We start from the raw sequence: 20097 nt of genomic DNA, 5'->3' as shown, positions 1-20097 counted from the left end.
ACAAATAAATTTAACATCTACTTACATTGTAAATCTTCCTTGAAGAGATTAACAAATTAATAATGGATATGTGGCATGTTTTTCTAGATCAGTTTGAGATTGCAAATTATAAAAATAAACTTTATTACTCTTTGTTTTTAACTTGAAATAACAAAATTCTGAAATTTATATATTTTTTTATATTTAATCATTTGGAACACAATATAAATAAATTACACTAAAAAAACCAAAAAGCGAAACTTAACTTGCAAATTTGAAAAATGTACGTTAGTGTCGCTAGTGACTGTTTGATTCAGAGCGATTAAAATTTTTCCCTATCGGTTGTTTTTTGTATCAAATATTCAAAAAAACCTAGTTCTTAAAGCAAATTAATATGATAACAATTAGCATTGAATTAATTTTAATATTTCTTGTTTCTATTAAATATTATTTTCTTTAAGTAAAATATTTTAGTATCTAATTATTACGACTTTACGGCTTTAGTTTGAATTTTGCTTATCCATGATCAAAATTTCAATTTAACGAAATTATAAAATAACGCAAATATTGTTTGACAATTTTTAGACGTCAAAGATATTGAAACAAATTGAAACAAAATTGAAAGACAATTATTAGTCAAGTTCTGTCGCTACATCAGCTTTTGTCATTTTTCAGTATTTTTATTTTTTATCATATAGGTCTAAGTTTTGAATATTCGTGTAGACGGACCAGAGTCCACGAATATCCTATAAATTCCAAAAAACAAAAATCAATAAGACTAATACTTATAAAATAATTTAATTACATACATATTTGTTAAAAATTTTTTTGTTAAACTTCAACTACTAAAAGCAACTAAAATATTATTACAAACCATGGCAGAGAGACACACCTTTGGTGATTCACTAGCACCGATAACATGCCATGCTTGGAATAGAGACAAAACACGTAAAAATTAAATTTTTATACAAAAAATAAAATTAATAACATACTTAAATATTTTAGAAATTGCTCTTTCTCCTAACAATCATGAAATTCATATTTACCGTCGTGATGGGAATGATTGGAAATTGATTGACGTTTTAAATCAACATGATTTACGAGTTATGGGTATCGATTGGGGCCATAATACCAACCGCATTGTAACTTGTGCTTCTGATCGCAATGCCTATGTTTGGACGCAATCCGAAGATGGCAAATGGAAACCTACCCTTGTATTACTTCGAATCAATCGGGCAGCAACCTGTGTAAAATGGTCCCCCCTAGAAAATAAATTTGCTGTTGGTTCAGGGGCTCGTTTAATTTCAGTTTGCTACTTTGAATCAGAGAATGATTGGTGGGTTTCAAAACATATTAAAAAACCAATACGGTCAACTATAACATCTTTGGATTGGCATCCAAACAACGTTTTATTATGTGCTGGATCTACCGATTATAAGGTATCTCTTGCTAATTTTTTTTTTTTTGTGATAACTATATCGACAATCAAAATATTTTTAGGTTCGAATTTTTTCAGCTTATATTAAAGATATCGAAGATCAGCCATCACCTACACCATGGGGAAACCGTATGCCTCTTGGTCAGTTAATGGCTGAATTTCGAAATACCTCTTCCGGTGGAGGATGGATACACAGTGTAAGTTTTTCTAGTGATGGAAACCGAGTATGTTGGGTAGGTCACGATTCTGCTATTAACATTGGTGATGCCAATAATGGAAACAAAGTGGTTACTATAAAAACAGAATTTCTACCATTTTTAGCTTGTGAATGGATTTCGCCAAACAATATAATAGTTGCGGGACATAGTTGCATACCATTAATATATACTTTTGATGGGCAGAAACTTTCCCTGGCAGCTAAATTAGATCATACACAGAAAAAAGATTCAACTGGAATGTCGGCAATGAAAATTTTTCAGTCTTTGGATCGAAATTTAAAAACCGACAATTCGGACAACTTTTTAGAATCCATTCATCAGAACGCAATTACAAGTATTCGTCTTTTTAAAGGAGATAAGAACAATTGCTCAAAAGTTAGCACGTCGGGTGTTGATGGACAAATGGTTATTTGGGACTTGTCTTCAAATTTATCGAAGTCTATGCAGGGACTTAGATTGTAAAGTTCTCTTTTTTAAAAACAAAGATTTGTACTAATCTAAAGTCAATGTTTCGTCTATTAATAAAAGTTTTTTAGATGTCAGGTATTACATATATATTTTCATTATTACGTACTTCAGTAGATATGCAAAATTAAAAACGTTTTAATTTCAAATTTTATTTGAAATTTTGAAATTCACTCAACATTTTTTCCACTTAACAGCCTAATTGCTTATATAACAATGGAACATAATCATCCCATTGGGCTTGATAAAAGTTTCCAGCAACCGGATTTCCCAGTTTATATTTTTCTGCAAATTTTTTAATAGAAAAACAGCCCCTTCCATCACCACTATTGTTTGGTAAACGTTTTTCATCAAATTCCAATTTTCCGGTTTGCTTGTAAACAAGAAAGACATAACGATGTAGACCTGTTCCTTGTGGAGGACCGGAACCAACATAAGCAGATAAAACTTCACCTTTTGAGATATCACCGCCAGGTACATTTCCAACAAGCCAATGGTGCCATTCACGAAATTTAGGACTTGCACGGCTAGGGGCATCTATTATATCATAAAATATAAATATTTCGTAAAATCAGTTGAAATTTTACATGATAACCTACCTGGATCTGTCATACAAACTGTATATAACGAATCGGACTCTGCATTCCATTTAACTTCTGGGATATCTTTAACTTGAGTTGGAGTTAACTCGTTACCTTGATCAACAGTTACCCCACTGGGATATTTCACTTCAGCGATTTCTGTTCAATTACAATATTAAATAAAAAAATTATTACTCACATATATTTTAATTACCAGTTGGTGTTACATCAATAACGTCCGGAACAACTTCGTGTTTTTCCATTTTTTTTTTACAAATTAATGAGTTATAAAAGACACCAAATTTTTTATAAATCCAATTCACATTCAATTGCTCCTCGAGTTGGTAAAATTATCTTAATTGTAAGGGGTGCGTATTCTTTTCCACCCGGCAACAAATTGACGTTGTCACAACAAACTATATGCTTAAAGGCTTGTATACACAAAAATGAATAAAAATAAATTTGAAGTATTTTAAATTATTTGAGTTCAATTCATTTTGTTGTTCGTTATTACAAAATAAAAGTAAACGTGTATTGCCAATTTTATATTGAATTAATATAATGACTGCGTGTGAGGTTTGTCTACTAAATTCAGTTACTGAGTACATAAATAGATGATAACATTTCTATCAAAAAAGATTAATTAAAGCTACATATAGAGTAGAAAGAATTGTTTCATACAATTCACCAAATTTACAACTTCCAGTAGAAACAACGGGGCTATATTAGCTGAAATTAATATCTTATTTGTTTTGTATACTTAAAGTGAGATGGAAAATAAATTATGTTGTATTGACCAAATATTTATCCTGTTCTCTTTATAATTCCCTTACATGATAAATTCTCATACCTGAAATAAATTATAACTTGTAGAAATAAAAGTTTGCTTTGTTTACATCATAAGTTTTCTTTTGCGCGCCTCAATAACAAAATTATTGATTTTTAATTGACTTTTGATTTTCAATCAAAAATATAAATAGAATTATTAAAGGGTTTATAGAAAAATTAGTTAAAGATAGTTGAACAGAGTTTCATAAATAAATAAGTGAGGGAATGAAGGAAAAATATTGTCAAAACGCTTGATCAGAGTAGTCATTTGGTGTGCAGTTACTCTGTTTAGATGCTAATTACACGGATTCATCAGGAAAACTTTTAAAAAATTCATTCACTCACCTGAAAATAAATATATGTATGTTGGATAAAATGATCGAAGTAAATTTTTACAGTTATCAAAGCTGTGCATTGGATTTTACATTATGTACGCTTTTGACATTTTTGACATTATTAAATGTCAAAAAAGAAATTATTTTGACATAAAGGAAAAAGATTAGAATTTTGGAGATGTTCTGTACAAGGAAATCTCGCAAAAAAAGGGTAATCGATAAAATGATTAATGTTAAAGTATTATTGAAAAATTTGTGAATTTTACCATAATATTTATAAAAAAATATTTAAAAATGTTATAAAATAATTAGAAATTTTCATAAAATTTGAATATGTTTTTCAATATTTCGTTTAAAAATTATCTAATCACTTAACAATACAAGAGAACATAAAAAATTTTTCTTTTATACTTGTATAGTAAAGCAAAGGAAAAAAAAAACATTCGTGGACAGTGTACCGAAAATTTATTACTACATGAGAATTTGTAAAACAAGAAAAAAAAATCAATGTAAATAAGAATATTGTAATTAAAGTGCAATGTTAATTAAAAATGTATAATATAAAAATTTGAGAAAAAAATTCTTTCAATGTAAAGAAAAGAATTTTTCTTTGATTTAGATTAAATGTTAAAATTTGTGATATTTTGATATAAAAAAAAGGAAAACAAAAATCGAATATCATGTTTTCGGGTTCGATTAGTGAACTTGACTATGATTTCGAGAAAAGTGAAAATGCAGTTAAATGGAAAGGTTTATTTGCACCAGCATTAAAAAAGGTTTGTTTATATTTAATTGATATTTTGTTCTTTTGGAATTTTGCTTGTGTTCTCTTCGGTTTCTTTTTCTTTAATTTTCTGAAAATTTTTGAAGAAAAGCAAAAAAAATTTTTGTCTTCCTTCTATTTGAGATGGAATTCTTTTGTTGTGGTCTCATGTCGGTTTCAGACGTAGGAAAATGACAGCTAGACGACTTCCATATTGGAAAAAAAAGTCTCATATACCAACATACCTATTAAAAGAAAATAAATTAAGAGTTTTTATTTTTTTGTTCAAATACCTTTTTTTTTGGAGATGAAGAAGATGTATGAAAATAAAACAGAGGGTTTTGTATTTTAAATAACAACTATTTAAATACAAATTTATAATATCATTTTTTTAATAAAGTAAGAAGTGTAGGTTGCATATTTCACTGTACCTATCTTCCTACCTACATATCTATATACATATATATGTACATACATATTTACTTATATTTTTGTTTTTATAGGTAGATAGGTACGTACTATGAAATCTATTCCAAAAAATTATGTATTAAAATTATTTTCCACTTATTTTTATTTTATTAATTAAATTATTTATTTTTTAAAATAATGTAAACTTACTCAATAATTTACTTTAAATCTGTATTTATTCTCAACATGCTGATTTTCGGTTAAAAATTCGTTAATTATATGTACTGTTAATTATTCGCAAAATAGGTGTACAATATGTAGGTTGATATATAAATTTGTTGATATTAAAATTGTACATTTATTGAATTAATTTTCATGATAAAAATGATGAATTCATCTAACGCAAAGTGTAATCTTAATATCCGTATTTTCGAATGGTATTATAAATTTACCAACCCGTTCGAAAAGCTAAGATATCTGCATTTATAAATGACTGTATAAATACATCTATTTGATCCGCTTAGAATTCCGGGTCGATTTAGTTATATCTACATATTCATCTAAATCAAAAACGCATTGAGTCAAAGTAATCAAATTTACATAAATTTCTTAGATTAATAATAGCAAGAATCATTTTAAATTTTGAATAAGTGACTTTTGTCCCTAAGTGTCATTATTCTGAAAAAATTTGATTGTATTTATATAAGTTCTTATGTAACTTCCCATACAGCTTAAAAATATTTTGGCCATGTTCTGCAAACTATAAAAATTAAAGAATTCGAATTTTACATGAAGTAGTTTGGTGATATGGCTATTATTCTGCTAAAATTTAGTTATGGTTGTGCTTCTTACAATAGCTGCCATATAACTTCAAAAGTCAACAAGTTATATATTGAAAACAATAAACCCTAAAGTAAACTCAAATGTTGAGAACTTAGTTATATCGGCAAAATTTGATTGCATTTGCATAAATATTTACTACTGCACACATTCTGCATGGCAACTTTTCTCTGGATATCCTAGAATGGACGCGACTATAATTTTTCAATAACCTACAATTTTCTTAACTAATATAAAACAAATTTTCTTAAATTTCAATTACTTAAGGTATCTACCTAACCTACCTAACAAAAATGCAAGTAAATATCTATTTAGAATTGCCTAATTATAAACTAAGTAAAACCTGGATTATCGGTCTACTTTTTCTGTATGTACTTACTTATGTTGATGATTTTATGCATTCCAGTTATTGATTGCTCATTTCCACTTCAATGAAATCGAAAAAATTCAGTTGACCTGCATATGTAGAGTTGACCAACCTTCTTATTAAATCTCATGACCTTGCTCTTGCCTTTCTAGACCTTTGCATAATTTTTATATAGCAAAGTTCATGCAGTTCATGTAGACATCAAGCTTTTGTCTTTCTAAGTAATAAGAAATTTTTGTTACTTCTTACAATTTTTTTAATTCTAGCTAGTATAGTGTTAAATTGACGCAATATAAAGTTTAGCGTAAGATATAAGAATATTACAACTAGTCCAAAATTCTATAATCTAATTGGCAGACTGCATCTTAGCAGTTTCATTAAAACTTGCGCACAATTTTTTACGCTGATTTTTGTAATGCAATAAAATTACTCAATTCTATTTTTCTGCGCTAGTATTTTAGTTTATACAAATTTAAACTAAACACTGGCGTTTTGTGGTTAACAAACACTCTCCCAAAAAATACAAAGTTGAATCTCACTGAAATACAAAGTTGAAGAAAATAAAACGTTTTATTTTTAAAATTGATGTTATTTGGTACAACTTTTGTATGAGGAAATTAAAATTTATTATATCACAAAAATTTCATATTCTCTTCCTCTTTCAAGTACAAGTAGGCAAGTTCTTGTGCCCATAAACAAAATACTACTATATTGTTTGAAATCTAGCTTAATCTGAAATTATTATTTTTTTCCTGAGCATTTGGAATGAATTGGTAAAGGTTCTACCAGTACCAACATGCAACATTAACAATATGTTTAAATCTGTGTTTTCTAAAACACAACTTAAGAATTTACTTTTTTAAGAAAATGTTAGATTTGAGAACCTTCTGAAGCAATTAATTATCATTCCCTTTCAAATAATTTTTCTATTTCCCAGAAGAGATTTGATAGTGCTTTTATTTATATTTGTTCATCCTTTAATTACCATAACAATATGTTTCATAAATACTTATAACTTTTATTTATAATGTATATAGCAAAAATAACAAATTTATTTTACTATATTTAATTTATATTTGTATGTACTTTTGTTTTTTCGTAAATAGGTTCTCGAACAAGTTCATCCAAATTTAACAGCAAGAGAAGATGCCTTATTTTATGTGGAAAGTCTTTGTTTGCGGCTATTAGCTAAACTATGTGCTAAACCACCACCGCATACAATTCAGGTATTCATAAAATAAAATTATTTAATTAAAGTAAATAACATTTATTTTCTGCAATAAAATATATTTTAAAATATAAAGTAGATTAAATATTTCAAAAAAAAAAAAAATTACTATATATCAAATTTTAGGACATCGAAGAACGTGTTGGTAAAACATTTCCAAAACCAATTCATCGATGGGCATTAAATGATGCACGGGATACAATTGATAAATCAAAGAAAAAGAAATCTGTGCTACCGGTTGATCGTGTTCATACAATGTTGCAAAAAGTAATAACATTTTAATAAATTTTTCGATTTATATTCACAAAAATTAATTGATTTTTTTGAATTTTAGGAAGTTTTACAATATAAAATTGATAGTTCCGTGACATTATTTTTAGTAGCAGTTTTAGAATCGGTTTCAGGTGATATATTTGATTTAGCCGGTAACTATGTTAAAAATATCAAACATGTTGAAATGTCAAGAGAGGATATTGAAGTTGCAATGTGTGCGGATAAGGTAATTTTTTGTTTCAAATATAAAAACTACTTGATTATTATTAATTTTCATTTTTAAATAACTGGTTAAGTAATTTTACTAATTTTTATTTTATTTAACACATATATTTACTTTATTTTTTGTGAGTAAGTAATACATATGTATAATTTATTCTTTTTTTTTTTAATTTTTATAATTTTACAACAAAACTAAATCACATTTATGGTTTTAAAGATAAAATATTCGTAGTTTTTATTTACATATTTCCAATTTTTATTTTTGTTTTTTTCATTTTTGTTACAATATTTATAAATTGAAATAACTAATATACATAACATACCTATCGAAAATGAGTCATTTATATTGTGTTATGAATCAATATAAAATGTTATGTTGTCATTATTCAAAATATTGACAATAAGAAATATATACCGAAATTTAGTACTTAAAGTTTTATTGTAAAAAAAACATACTTAAAAAATTCATTTTAAAAGTTACATTTTTTACACAATATACTTATATTATTAAAATTAATTTTAATATGATGCTGTTATAATAATAAGATACTAGATTTAAATATTGTAATATATATTTTATCTTTGTGAATTAGTTTGAAGTTGAATTAAAATTAATATCGATACTTTGACGTTAAATTAAAATTTCGTTATAATCTTATCAAAATAATAAAATTTTGAAATTTTAGGATCAGAATAATTCAGCATCTTGTGACAATCCAATAACATTCTTTTATTTTTTTTTTATTTTAAAACTTAAACCTCCATTTCTATATTAAGCTTCCTTGTGTTTTAATATATAAGATCTAGTATTTTAGTAAACCAGTTATTTAAGTTAATGGAGTATTATTCAAAAATTTTGTAATTTTTAAGAAAAAATAAATAAATAAATTTTTTGTCTCCCGTACTAATAAACATTAATCCTTACAAATTTTTCACAATCTTAGCCTTTTTTTCTCTCATCTAATGATGACGAATTTGCTTAGCAATCTGAAAGCCGTATTTTGTGCTTGTAAATGATGATTGTTTTGCTCTTAAATATATAAGAGCTAAATGTTAGTTTGCATGGTTTATGATGCCTGGCCCAAAAAGTTTTTCTGATAATAATTTAAAATCAATTTCAAATTTGGAAATATATACTATACTGAAAATATCAATACCTTTTGAATAGCATCCAATTACCTAAATTAAGAAATGTGTCTAATAAAATATGGGTGATTTGATAGGACCAATGTCTACATTTTAATATTTGAATATAAAGTTAATTGTATAAAAATGGAATATTTTGATTATATTAATTATATAAATTTTCATAATTATTTATTAAAAAATGAAATAGCACAAGATAATCTAAATAAGAAGAAAAGTTTATTATTTTATTGTTTTCTATATTCATTTTCACTTCATTTTTATTTGAAAATTTCAGAATTCATATTATTTTTAAGTGTTTACATTTATTATTATTATTATTATTATTAAATTTAGAAATTAAAAAATTAATATTCACTCACATTTATTCATACAAAATAATATTTTTTAATATATTACCTAAAATACATTTTTACATACTTAAATACCAAAGATTTATAGTTTTTGGCTTTTAAATTACACATAATTTAAAATATGTTTAAGAATTTCTATTTTTATTTTATTTTTTCTGTTTAGTTTATACTTTTTTAATTTACAAAGTAAAAATTTAAATTCAAATTAAAAAAAATATATACATATATATATATACTTAAAAAATATTACAATATTTTTTTTAATATATTTTGCATAAATTTTTTTAAAATTTTTTTTTTCATGCTCGCTCACTTATAAAATTATCAAAAAAAAAAAATCAAATTCAAAATGTTTTAATATTCAAACAAAAAATCAAATATAAAATTTATATTCACTTTAACAATATAAAATAAAAAAAAATATATTCGATTGTTTGAAGGTGGTACGTAGTTCATTTATTTTAAAATCAAAAAATTCTAAATTTTTTTCTCCCATATCTTTTTAAATAAAAAATTTAATTTAATTAATTAATTTTTTTTTTGTATATTACTTAAAAAATTTTTTACTCTCTGTAGTTTAAAATATTTAAAAAAAAAATTTTTTTAATAGTTTTGAATATGAAAGCTAATTACTTCTAATATATTGTATGAAAATTTTTAGAAAAACGTTTTTCTTATTATTTAAAATGATAAGAAAAGCATTTGAAATTAATTTGAAATTTGTAACTTAAGTACTGCACAGTATAAAAATATCACTTTTATGGAAATTAACTATGAGTCTTCATTGCTTAGTGCAAAATGTCTTGTATCGATGTAATGATGTATCAGAGCAAAACTTTGCATTACTCCTTCAATAGTTCATATCATGTGTTGTTTAAAAACGTCGAACATATTTACTCTTCGACCAAAATTTTGAAAGTGACATCTGAAAAAAATGTTATTTTATTTTTAAAAAATTATTAAAATTTCTTTTTTGTGTGTTTTTTGTTAAATGGCCATTTGTGAATAGAAAAAATTAGTTTTCTTAAATACAATTTCCGAACTAGAATAAAACAAATAGTATAAAACAAATAACAGAAAATTTCCTTAGGTTATTCACTAGTTCGAGAAAAATATTTTTTTCTTCCTTCTTTTTACACTTATAACGTACATCAATGAATGAATTTTAATAATTTAGACAACTAATACTAGTAGAAAATTAATAATAATTTATTTTAAAATAATATATTAAAAATTTATGATATTGAATTTCGGAACATAAAATTAATATATGTATGTGTTTTTTATTTACATATCTACATTTTCATAATAAGTTTGAATAAACAGACAAGTTGTTCAATTTATACTCGTACTTGGCAATTTACAATACTAAGCAATATAATAAATGTATATGCAATACAGAATTTTCCAAATTTTTAAATAATATCCAATTGCTTTTAATGGAAGAAATTTGGCTAATTTTCGTTCTTTATGCTCTTTGATATATGCAAAAGTCTTAAAATAAATCTTTATGTTAAGATAAATCTTTTCACTAGTTTTATTTTTATAAGTTTTAAGAAAAATTTATTCAAAATTGTAGTACTTAAGCGTTAAAAAAATGTTAAAAATAAAATAAATATAAATAAAATACTATAAATAATATTATATAAAAAAAGAAACAAACAAATTGCATGCTTTTAACCCTAAAATTTGGAAAGAAAAAAAAATAACATTAAATTGTAATAACAATATTTTTTTTTACTTTTATATTATTTGAAAATAATTCGAGGCAATCAAGAAAAGTAAAATTCTATTTCAATTATTACCCCAATTAATTTTTTAAATGTTTTTTAATAAAGTTAAATAAATAATAAACTAGAATTGAATTTTAACAAAAATTTTTATTTTTAAAAATTAAAAAATATTGTTATTTTATGAAAATGTTGTTATTTTTTTTCTAAGAAAAATTCTTAATGATAATTTAAAATTGTTTTTGAAATCAATAACATCCCCATAATGCTTTTTTTTGCTTTTTATTAATAATTTACTTATAACTTTTATATTTCAGTTTTTTGTTTAAAAAAAAATAATATGGCAAAATATTTGATTATTAATAATTTTAATATTTCTTTTTACTATTTGCAATTTTTCTTCTTTTTATATAATATAGTGTATGCATGCTCCTACCATAATTGTATATAATATTTAAAACAAGGAGAAAAAAAGCAGAAAATCTATACACATTTTTTTTAAATTATAAGTTTTATTTTAAAAAATGCAAATATACAAAATAATTTTTTTAATACCAAATTATAATCTCACCACAATATTATAATCCTAACTTCTTCCTGTCCTTCTTTTTAAAATAAAAAAAAAAAACAAAATAATATTCTAAATGTTTAAAAATTAACGAATTTCAATATCAGATATATTAAATTTTTCATTTTTAACTTACAACTATAGGCCCTCATGGATATGTTTTCGCAAGGAAATAGTTTGAATACGACAATACCTAGTCAGCTACCGCAAACACCTAGAGCCAGTACTAGTTATGAAGATGTCGTCAAAGACTTAATTCATGATGAGAAACAATATCAACGTGATTTACATATGATTATTCGTGTATTTAGAGAAGAACTTTTAAAAATTGTTAATGATCCAAAAGATTTAGAACCAATTTTTTCAAATATTTTTGATATTTATGAAGTAACAATTACATTACTCGGCTCACTAGAAGATGTTATTGAAATGGCTGAAGAACAAAATAAACCATGTGTTGGTAGCTGTTTTGAGGAATTAGCTGAAGCAGCTGAATTTGATGTTTATATTAAATATGCAAGAGATGTAACATCACAACATTCTAGGGATGCATTATCAAATTTATTATCTAAGCCAGATGTAAGTTATTTTAATTTTTTTAGAAAAATTTTTAATATGTAAATTATTTTTATTTTAAGGCTAATTCATTAATATCAGCCGGCCATGGATTTCGGGAAGCTGTTAAATATTATTTACCAAAATTACTATTAGTACCGATTTGGCATGCATTTTTATATTTAGATTATATAAATACACTTAAAAATTTGAGTAAAAATTTGAACGAAGATGATCATGAAAGTTTTGAACAAGTTCAAGGTTTATTGAAACCTTTACAAACGGACTTGGAAAATATTGTGGCGACCTTGCCAAAGTAAGTATTATTGAAACAAAAAAAAATTGTTAGTAAAAATCTTTATATGAATTTTTTTAGCGGATTTTATAACGAATTTGTAATTCGAATGCATAGTAAAGCCAGAAGGCAATTAGCCAGCGAACGATCTCGAGATTTAGAAAAAACTGTAGATAATTGGGAAGTTGTAGGAAATTGTTATAATGAATTTATACGAGGTAAATTTATAATTATTTTGATTTGTTCAGTAAACTGAAATAAACTATAAAATATTTTAATAGAGGATACATTGAAACTGAGTTCTGGGAAAAGAGTAACTGAACGTAAAGTTTATTTGTTTGATGGTTTACTAGTTTTATGTAAAGCAAATACAAGACGACCTGTTGGCGGAAATACACCACAATACGATTTTCGATTAAAAGAACATTTTTATATGAGACATGTTGAAATTATTGATAGACAAGATACTGATGAGTTAAAGCATGCCTTTGAAATTTCACCAAGAACGCATCCGGCTGTAGTATTAATAGCTAAAAATGCTCAGCATAAAAACGATTGGATGGCTGATTTAATAATGGTTAACACAAAATCAATGTTAGACCGCATTTTAAATAGTATTTTATCAGATATAGAAAAGAAACATCCTTTACGTTTACCTAGTCCAGATATTTATAAATTTGCAGTTCCTGATAGTCCAGATAATATTGTTTTAGAGGAGAGAGAAAGTACTGGGGTTCCTTTAATTAAGGTACATATACATAGTCTAACATAATATTGTGAAATTGAAATATTTTATTTTTTGTTCTGTTTTTAGGGAGCAACACTGTGTAAGTTAATAGAACGCTTGACTTATCACATTTATGCAGATCCAATGTTTGTGCGAACATTTTTAACGACATATCGATATTTTTGTGCCCCTCAAGAACTTTTGCAACTTTTAATTGGGCGCTTTAATATACCAGATCCTAGTTTAGTTTATCAGGACAATTTACAGAACAGTGATCAAAATATGGAAACAGACAAAATTCATAAAAATTCTCATCGGGAAGATTGGAAGCGGTACAAAAAGGAATATGTACAGCCCGTTCAATTTAGAGTTTTAAATGTATTGCGCCATTGGGTGGATAACCATTTTTATGACTTCGAGAAGGATCCATCTTTATTGTCCAAATTGTTAGATTTTTTATCTACTGTAAATGGAAAATCTATGAAAAAATGGGTCGATTCTGTTTTAAAAATAGTTCAACGAAAGGTAAAAAATTGAATTATTATTTTAATATCATTTATAATTTTTTTAAATAATATTTGAATTCTTAAAGGAGGAGCAGGAAGAAAAAACCAATCGACAGATAACATTTGCATTTAATGACAGTCCACCGGCAATAGAATGCCATTTAGAAGTTCCTGAAACTAAATTTAATTTATTAACTTTGCATCCATTAGAATTGGCGCGTCAATTAACTTTATTAGAGTTTGAGCTTTATAAAAACGTCAAGCCATCAGAATTAGTTGGGTCGCCGTACGCTAAAAATGATAAACAGCTTAATTCACCAAATGTATTAAAAATAATGAAGCATTCTACAGACGTATCGAGATGGATTGAGAAATCCATAGTGGAAGCAGAAAATTTTGAAGAACGTGTTGCTATTTTAACACGTGCTATCGAAGTAATGTACGTTATGTTCGAACTTAATAATTTTAATGGCATGTTGTCAATAATTGCTGTTACGAAGAGTGCAGCTGTGCATAGACTGACGCATACATTTAATGCATTAAGTCCATCACATAAAAAAATACTAGAAGAAATGGAAAAATATAATGATGGTCATTTACAAAAAATTCAGGAAAAATTAAGATCCATCAATCCACCATGCGTGCCATTTGTTGGAAAATATTTGACAAATATTTTACATTTAGAGGACGGTAATCCAGATTTTTTACCTAATACAGAATTAATAAATTTTTCTAAGAGGAGAAAGGTAGCGGAAATAATTGGAGAAATTCAACAGTATCAAAATCAACCTTATTGCTTGAAAATCGATCCAAGAATAAGAGTAAGTTTATTTTAAAATTCCCCATTTCGCTTAACTTATTAACATGAGCTTGTTTTCACAGCGATTCCTGGAAAATCTTAATCCTTTTGAAGGTATGCTTGATGCTGACCAATCTAATTATTTATATAAGGAAAGTTTAAGAATAGAACCAAGGAATTGCAAAGTTCCCCCAAGATTCGTAAGAATTATCTTATATTCTAATAATTCTAAAAAAAATTAAACACGAAAACTTTAACTTTTCAGCCCCGGAAATGGCCCGAATATTCATTAAAGTCACCGGGCATAAAACCTAGACGTCATAACAATAGCAGTAGTAGCAACAATAGTAATAGTACAATATCATCATCAATAATTTCTCCAGGATATACTGGTGGTGGTCATGTGAATAATGCAGCAACTTGTAGCGAAGGTGAATTGAGTCCAACATCGACAACAACTACAATTTCTTTGCCTATGACATCGTCGCGAAACGCTCAAGATCACTCAGTATTTGCAAATGTTAATATAGTGGGAAGAAGTGGTAGTTCTCATCAACATCAACATAGTTTTTTATCACATTCGTCTACACAAACATTAAACTCTATTTCTCCTGGGGCAATTGGAGGTGTGTCTCCTAATGAAGTTCCTTCAAATTTTGATAGAATGTCAATCGCAAGTGGTAATTATAGTAGTAACAGTAGCGTAGCTCCAGAGCTACCAAAACGTTCAAACAGTATTATATCAACCGATGGTTCTATAAAACCACCTATTTTAAGTCCCGCAAATATAAGTGGCAGTCGATATTTATCAACTTTAACTTCTCACCAAAAACATAGACTAATGGAACCGTTGTCTGAATCGAATTCGGGTAGTCAGATAAATAGTTTTAACTATGGAGGAAACTTTAGTTCTGCGAATGTAAATAATATTAATGAGCAGTCTCCTCCACCAATCTCGCCGCACCGCATAAGTTCCAATAGTCCTAGAAGTGAATCTGTGTACAACAACAAAAACAGGAATTGTTTATATAGTTTTAGGTAATATAAGAATTTTAATTTAAAATAATTAAAATGCTTAAAATCTGTTTACCTTTCAAGTCCAAATGATGAACACTTGATGGCAAATCATGCTACGAATGAAAATCTTGGTACAACTAATTACGGATTTTCACCTTCAAGTCCCAAATTCCATACAAATCATCAAGCAGGTTCAAAAATTCAAAACGAAATTAATTTACATGGTGAAACTGGTCCAGTCCCTTTATCGCCGCATGTCAACGTACCAACAACATCACATGGGCAAATTCCTCCTCCATTACCACCTCGCAGACAAGAAAGATTGAGGAAACCACACCAACCCCCTGATGTCGCTCAGTTAGCACAAAAACGACAAGCACCTGATGCACCACAAGTAATTGGATTATAAATTCAATTTCATTTTTAATTTCTTCTTTTTTAATATATGTATATAACATGCTCTTCCTTATTTTCAGCTGCCACCACGAGACGGTGATCCAAGTCCCCCTCCATTGCCACCTAGAACTAATCATATTTGTCATTCTTTAAATCATTCGCATCACCATTTACATCATCATCATTCTATGCATAATTACTCTATATCTTCACAACACGTCCAACAACTTTGTACGCCAGTGATGGCTAGTGTAAATTTGTGTCGAAGTAATAATCCTACAATAACAGTTGACCCACTACATGGTGTTGATTTGCTAATGGGTCAAAATAATTTAATGTTACCACATTCGAGTACGTTAATGATGCGTCGTAACTCTGCTATGGAAAGAGCAGCAAAACAGTCAGCAAATTCGAATACAGATATAACAATGTCTAATAAACCTACTAATAATGTTATTCCATCAAATGGAACGAATATACAAAACGTGATAAATATAAATTGTCAAAAAGCAAATATCATAACCAATACCAATAGTATAAATTCCTATTCAACTAAAGCAATTTCTCCTGCATCTAGCTCATCTGCAACAGCCTCACCTATAACACCAATCACACCTATATCGCCTCGTTTACATCATCACCAACAATCACATCAACAAAAGCAACTAATTGCTCATAGTCACAGTCAATCTTTATCATCTGATGAAAAACTTGATTTTTCGTCTACATCAACGAGTACAACAGTTGCTACAGTTACAGTAACAGCATTACGACGAGCGAGTACGAATACACCACCTCGTTTCTCGCCGGGAGAAAGTACACCCAAATTACCTCCAAAACCAAAGTTCAGTATGAATTGCTATCATAATAGTTCAGGTAAAGAAGAATTTGTTTGAGTTAAAAATAAAATCTTTATCTATCTTTAAATCTTGCTTCTTGATCTCTTAATAACCTTGCTTAAAATTTACTGCTTAACTTAATAAGAAGAAGAAAATTAACAAGTTTTTGTACATTTAGACAAACTAACAAAAAAAAAAAGATAAAAATTTGTAATTTGTATATTTGATGAGTTTTTAGAATATAATTTTCAATAACATTAAAAAAGAAAACTAAAAGAAAAGCCAATTGATAAATAATATTTTCTTTATTTACGGTATTTTTAATTTGTAAGAAACTCATCAAATTACAAACTAACAACGTAATTCTAGTAGCACTTTAAAACTAACTCTATAATTAAAATTCATTTTTTTTCCATTTAGAAAAACTACATATGTAGATAACAATAAAGCTAACGCTAATGTAAATATTTGACAAAAAAACAAAAAAAAAACTTATAGTATATACAAAAATTATTTCCATTACAGATAAAATTACTATGTTCCCATATCCAAGTACAAATCAGGAGTAGATTATTTCTACATCAGAAAAACAATAATTATTAAATATGTTTGAAATTAATTATATTATATTGACTAATCAAAAACAAAACAAAAATTTAAGTGACAAAACATTTACACTTGTAAATTAAAAAAATCTTCCAAATCTCAAACCTGTTTGTTTTATGTTCATTAAATTTTGGCCGTCATTAACCATATTTAATTACAACAAAGAATTAATTAATAATTACGAAAAATAAATAATATATATTTTATTAAATTTGTTGTTTGTATCATTTTTTGTACATCATTACAAAATGATATTATAATTTAAAAAAAAATTTAAATTAAAAACAAAGATGATTTAATTGTTTCAAATTGAATATAAAGGTATAAAACAAATGACATTTAAAAATCTCAATATTTTGCTATTATAGAATAAATATAATAAAATAATACATGTAAATTATAAATTTATAATAATTTGTAGAATATAGATATATTTTAATTATAAGGGTTTATATAAAAAGTTGTATATAAAAATAAACAAGAAGCATTATAAAAAAATACATATTGAATGTATGAGTTTGTGTACGCACATTTAAGATGCAAAAATCACAAAAAAAAAAATAATAAGTATAAATTAGAACAAAATTAAATATAACGAAAATGTTAATATTTGAATTATAAAAAAAAAAAATGTTTTTGTATTTAAATTTCTAATAATAAAAAATAATTCATACATAGCTATATATAAGATATTTCAATAATGTGCAACATTATGTATTATATAATTAAATTTATATTTTAAAATTATAAAAATAAGTAGATTAAAAAGTTAACTTTTATTTTTAGTTGTAATAAATCTTATACTCATACAAATTTTTAATAATATTTGTATGTGATGTAAACTGCGTCTAAAATTTAGTATTTTTTAAATATTTTGTTTATTAATCATAATTATTGTTTATATAATATAAATATATTTTTTTTTTTGTATGTTTTCCTTATAATTCAAAATTAAAACAAATTTATAAATTTTTTGTTGCTTTATACTTATAAATAAAAAAATTTTTTTTGAATAATATTCAGAACAGAAAAAAATTACAATATTAGGATTAATAATAATATAATTTAAAAGAATGTTTTAAAAAAATTTTGTGATCAAATAGTATGATTTTAAAATATATATATTGTAAAACTATTAAATAAAAATTTGATTAAAATATAATTATTATTAACATGAGAAATTATTATGATAGATTTGAAAAAAAAAAAAATTTATAATCTCTTTATAAAATTAAAAATATAAATTTATGCACCGCTACCAAAGTGGCAATACAAAAATTATTTCAAATGATTTTAAATTTTTAACACTATTTTAAAGTGAATTCAAACACTAGAAACATTTTCTTCTTATTGTTTTTTATTTGTAATGTTAAAATGATTTGTATTTCAAAAAATTATTCTTAATACCAAGTTTATGATAATTTTTCATTATTATTCTAATTTAAAGTGTAGATAATATTTCTTTAGTCTTCCAAATAAAAGAAAATAAAGTTAAACTTTAGTTTCAACACTCAAACAGATAATTATAACAAAACATAGATCATAAAAAATTTTTAAATAATTTTTTTTTGCAAATTTTAACTTAATTTCAAAGTTATTTCTAATATTTATCAAAATTATAAAAGCTTTTAATTTTATAACTAGTTTCTATAAAAATTATATGGATAATTCAAAAACAAACTTTTTTAAATTAAATTTTTTTGTGTTTTCCATTAATTATAATGAATATAATTATAATTATAATTATTGTTCCATACAATTTAATTATTCTTTCATTATACAAAATAATTCTGTATATTATGCGTGTATATGTATATCGTATACATTTTTTTTAAAGATTTCTAAATTTAATTTCTCGTAAAATAAATTCAGTTCTCAGTTTGATAAAATTTGTTTAAGTAAAAAATTAATCAATATTTTTAATTAAACAGAAAATTAATCAGAAAGAAATTAAAAAATATTTTACTTTAACATAAAAATAAAATTTCATGTTATTAAAATTTAAAGTTTTCAGTTATTTAATCAAAATGCAATTAAATGGCGTATATTAAGTTATAATTAATGATTTCAAAATACTTTTTCTTTGGTCTTTTTGTTTAAAAAAATATATAAAAATTTATATAAAATTTCTCTTAATAAAAATAATGTAATTATTAAATTATAATAATCATGTTATATGCTAGCATTATACTTGACATATTTGAAATTAAATAAAATGAGTATGAAATAAATGAAAAGGTAACTTAAATTTAGGATTTATGTAAAATTGTGCAAATATTTTAATGTCATAGAATAAAATCCATTTTTTGATTTTATAAAGATTTATTACTGTCGCATATAACATTGTACATATATATATATATATATATATATATAATATATATATATATATATATATATATAAGTTATATTGAATTGTTTCAGATAGTTTTTACAGAAAAGACTTGTTTAAAAAAATCCTCTTCCAATAATTTCTATAATTTTTAAGATAATTTTTTTTATTGTGTTTTTAATTAAGTTTAAAAATGTATTTTTAATATTATAATTATAAATATCTTATTTTATAATTTAGTTGTTTCTTTTATTTTATTATTGTTTTCAGTTACATTATTTTT

At 25.0% G+C, this 20097-nt stretch overlaps 3 protein-coding genes across 3 annotated transcripts; 2 read left to right on the top strand and 1 right to left on the bottom strand.

The window, feature by feature from the left end:
• Positions 1-630: 630 nt before the first annotated feature.
• On the top strand, positions 631-2184 carry LOC129606050 (actin-related protein 2/3 complex subunit 1A-B). Its single transcript, XM_055516104.1, has 3 exons — positions 631-927; positions 985-1418; positions 1480-2184. The coding sequence occupies exons 1-3, from the start codon at positions 855-857 to the stop codon at positions 2095-2097; spliced, it is 1125 nt and encodes a 374-aa protein (XP_055372079.1). The 5' UTR covers positions 631-854; the 3' UTR covers positions 2098-2184.
• On the bottom strand, positions 2175-3058 carry LOC129606051 (phosphatidylethanolamine-binding protein homolog F40A3.3-like). The gene is made up of 3 exons (XM_055516105.1): positions 2896-3058; positions 2700-2840; positions 2175-2637 (listed from the first exon to the last, which is right to left on the bottom strand). Exons 1-3 carry the CDS (start codon positions 2942-2944, stop codon positions 2291-2293), a joined length of 537 nt encoding a protein of 178 aa, XP_055372080.1. The 5' UTR covers positions 2945-3058; the 3' UTR covers positions 2175-2290.
• A 990-nt stretch (positions 3059-4048) lies between these two features.
• Positions 4049-17808, top strand: LOC129606163 (protein son of sevenless). The gene is made up of 15 exons (XM_055516302.1): positions 4049-4620; positions 7329-7448; positions 7577-7717; positions 7785-7949; positions 11887-12321; positions 12381-12613; positions 12674-12810; positions 12874-13340; positions 13407-13844; positions 13912-14646; positions 14708-14824; positions 14890-15662; positions 15723-16035; positions 16118-16913; positions 17402-17808. Exons 1-15 carry the CDS (start codon positions 4525-4527, stop codon positions 17443-17445), a joined length of 5010 nt encoding a protein of 1669 aa, XP_055372277.1. The 5' UTR covers positions 4049-4524; the 3' UTR covers positions 17446-17808.
• Positions 17809-20097: the final 2289 nt, after the last annotated feature.

This window comes from Condylostylus longicornis, unplaced genomic scaffold, assembly GCF_029603195.1.
Source record: "Condylostylus longicornis isolate FDR11 unplaced genomic scaffold, ASM2960319v2 ptg000017l, whole genome shotgun sequence".
Lineage (NCBI taxonomy): Eukaryota > Metazoa > Arthropoda > Insecta > Diptera > Dolichopodidae > Condylostylus > Condylostylus longicornis.
This window is presented reverse-complemented; position numbering and strand designations above follow the sequence as displayed.

Excerpts from the sequence above, each read along its gene's own strand:
- LOC129606050 (XM_055516104.1), top strand. The coding sequence starts at position 855 with ATGGCAGAGAGACACACCTTTGGTGATTCACTAGCACCGATAACATGC. Across the intron at positions 928-984 it reads TTGGAATAGAGACAAAACAC|AAATTGCTCTTTCTCCTAAC; the intron begins GTAAAAATTAAA and ends TAAATATTTTAG. Across the intron at positions 1,419-1,479 it reads CTGGATCTACCGATTATAAG|GTTCGAATTTTTTCAGCTTA; the intron begins GTATCTCTTGCT and ends AAATATTTTTAG.
- LOC129606051 (XM_055516105.1), bottom strand. The coding sequence starts at position 2,944 with ATGGAAAAACACGAAGTTGTTCCGGACGTTATTGATGTAACACCAACT. Across the intron at positions 2,841-2,895 it reads TATTGATGTAACACCAACTG|AAATCGCTGAAGTGAAATAT; the intron begins GTAATTAAAATA and ends GTAATTGAACAG. Across the intron at positions 2,638-2,699 it reads AGTTTGTATGACAGATCCAG|ATGCCCCTAGCCGTGCAAGT; the intron begins GTAGGTTATCAT and ends ATGATATAATAG.
- LOC129606163 (XM_055516302.1), top strand. The coding sequence starts at position 4,525 with ATGTTTTCGGGTTCGATTAGTGAACTTGACTATGATTTCGAGAAAAGT. Across the intron at positions 4,621-7,328 it reads TTGCACCAGCATTAAAAAAG|GTTCTCGAACAAGTTCATCC; the intron begins GTTTGTTTATAT and ends TTTCGTAAATAG. Across the intron at positions 7,449-7,576 it reads CACCACCGCATACAATTCAG|GACATCGAAGAACGTGTTGG; the intron begins GTATTCATAAAA and ends ATCAAATTTTAG.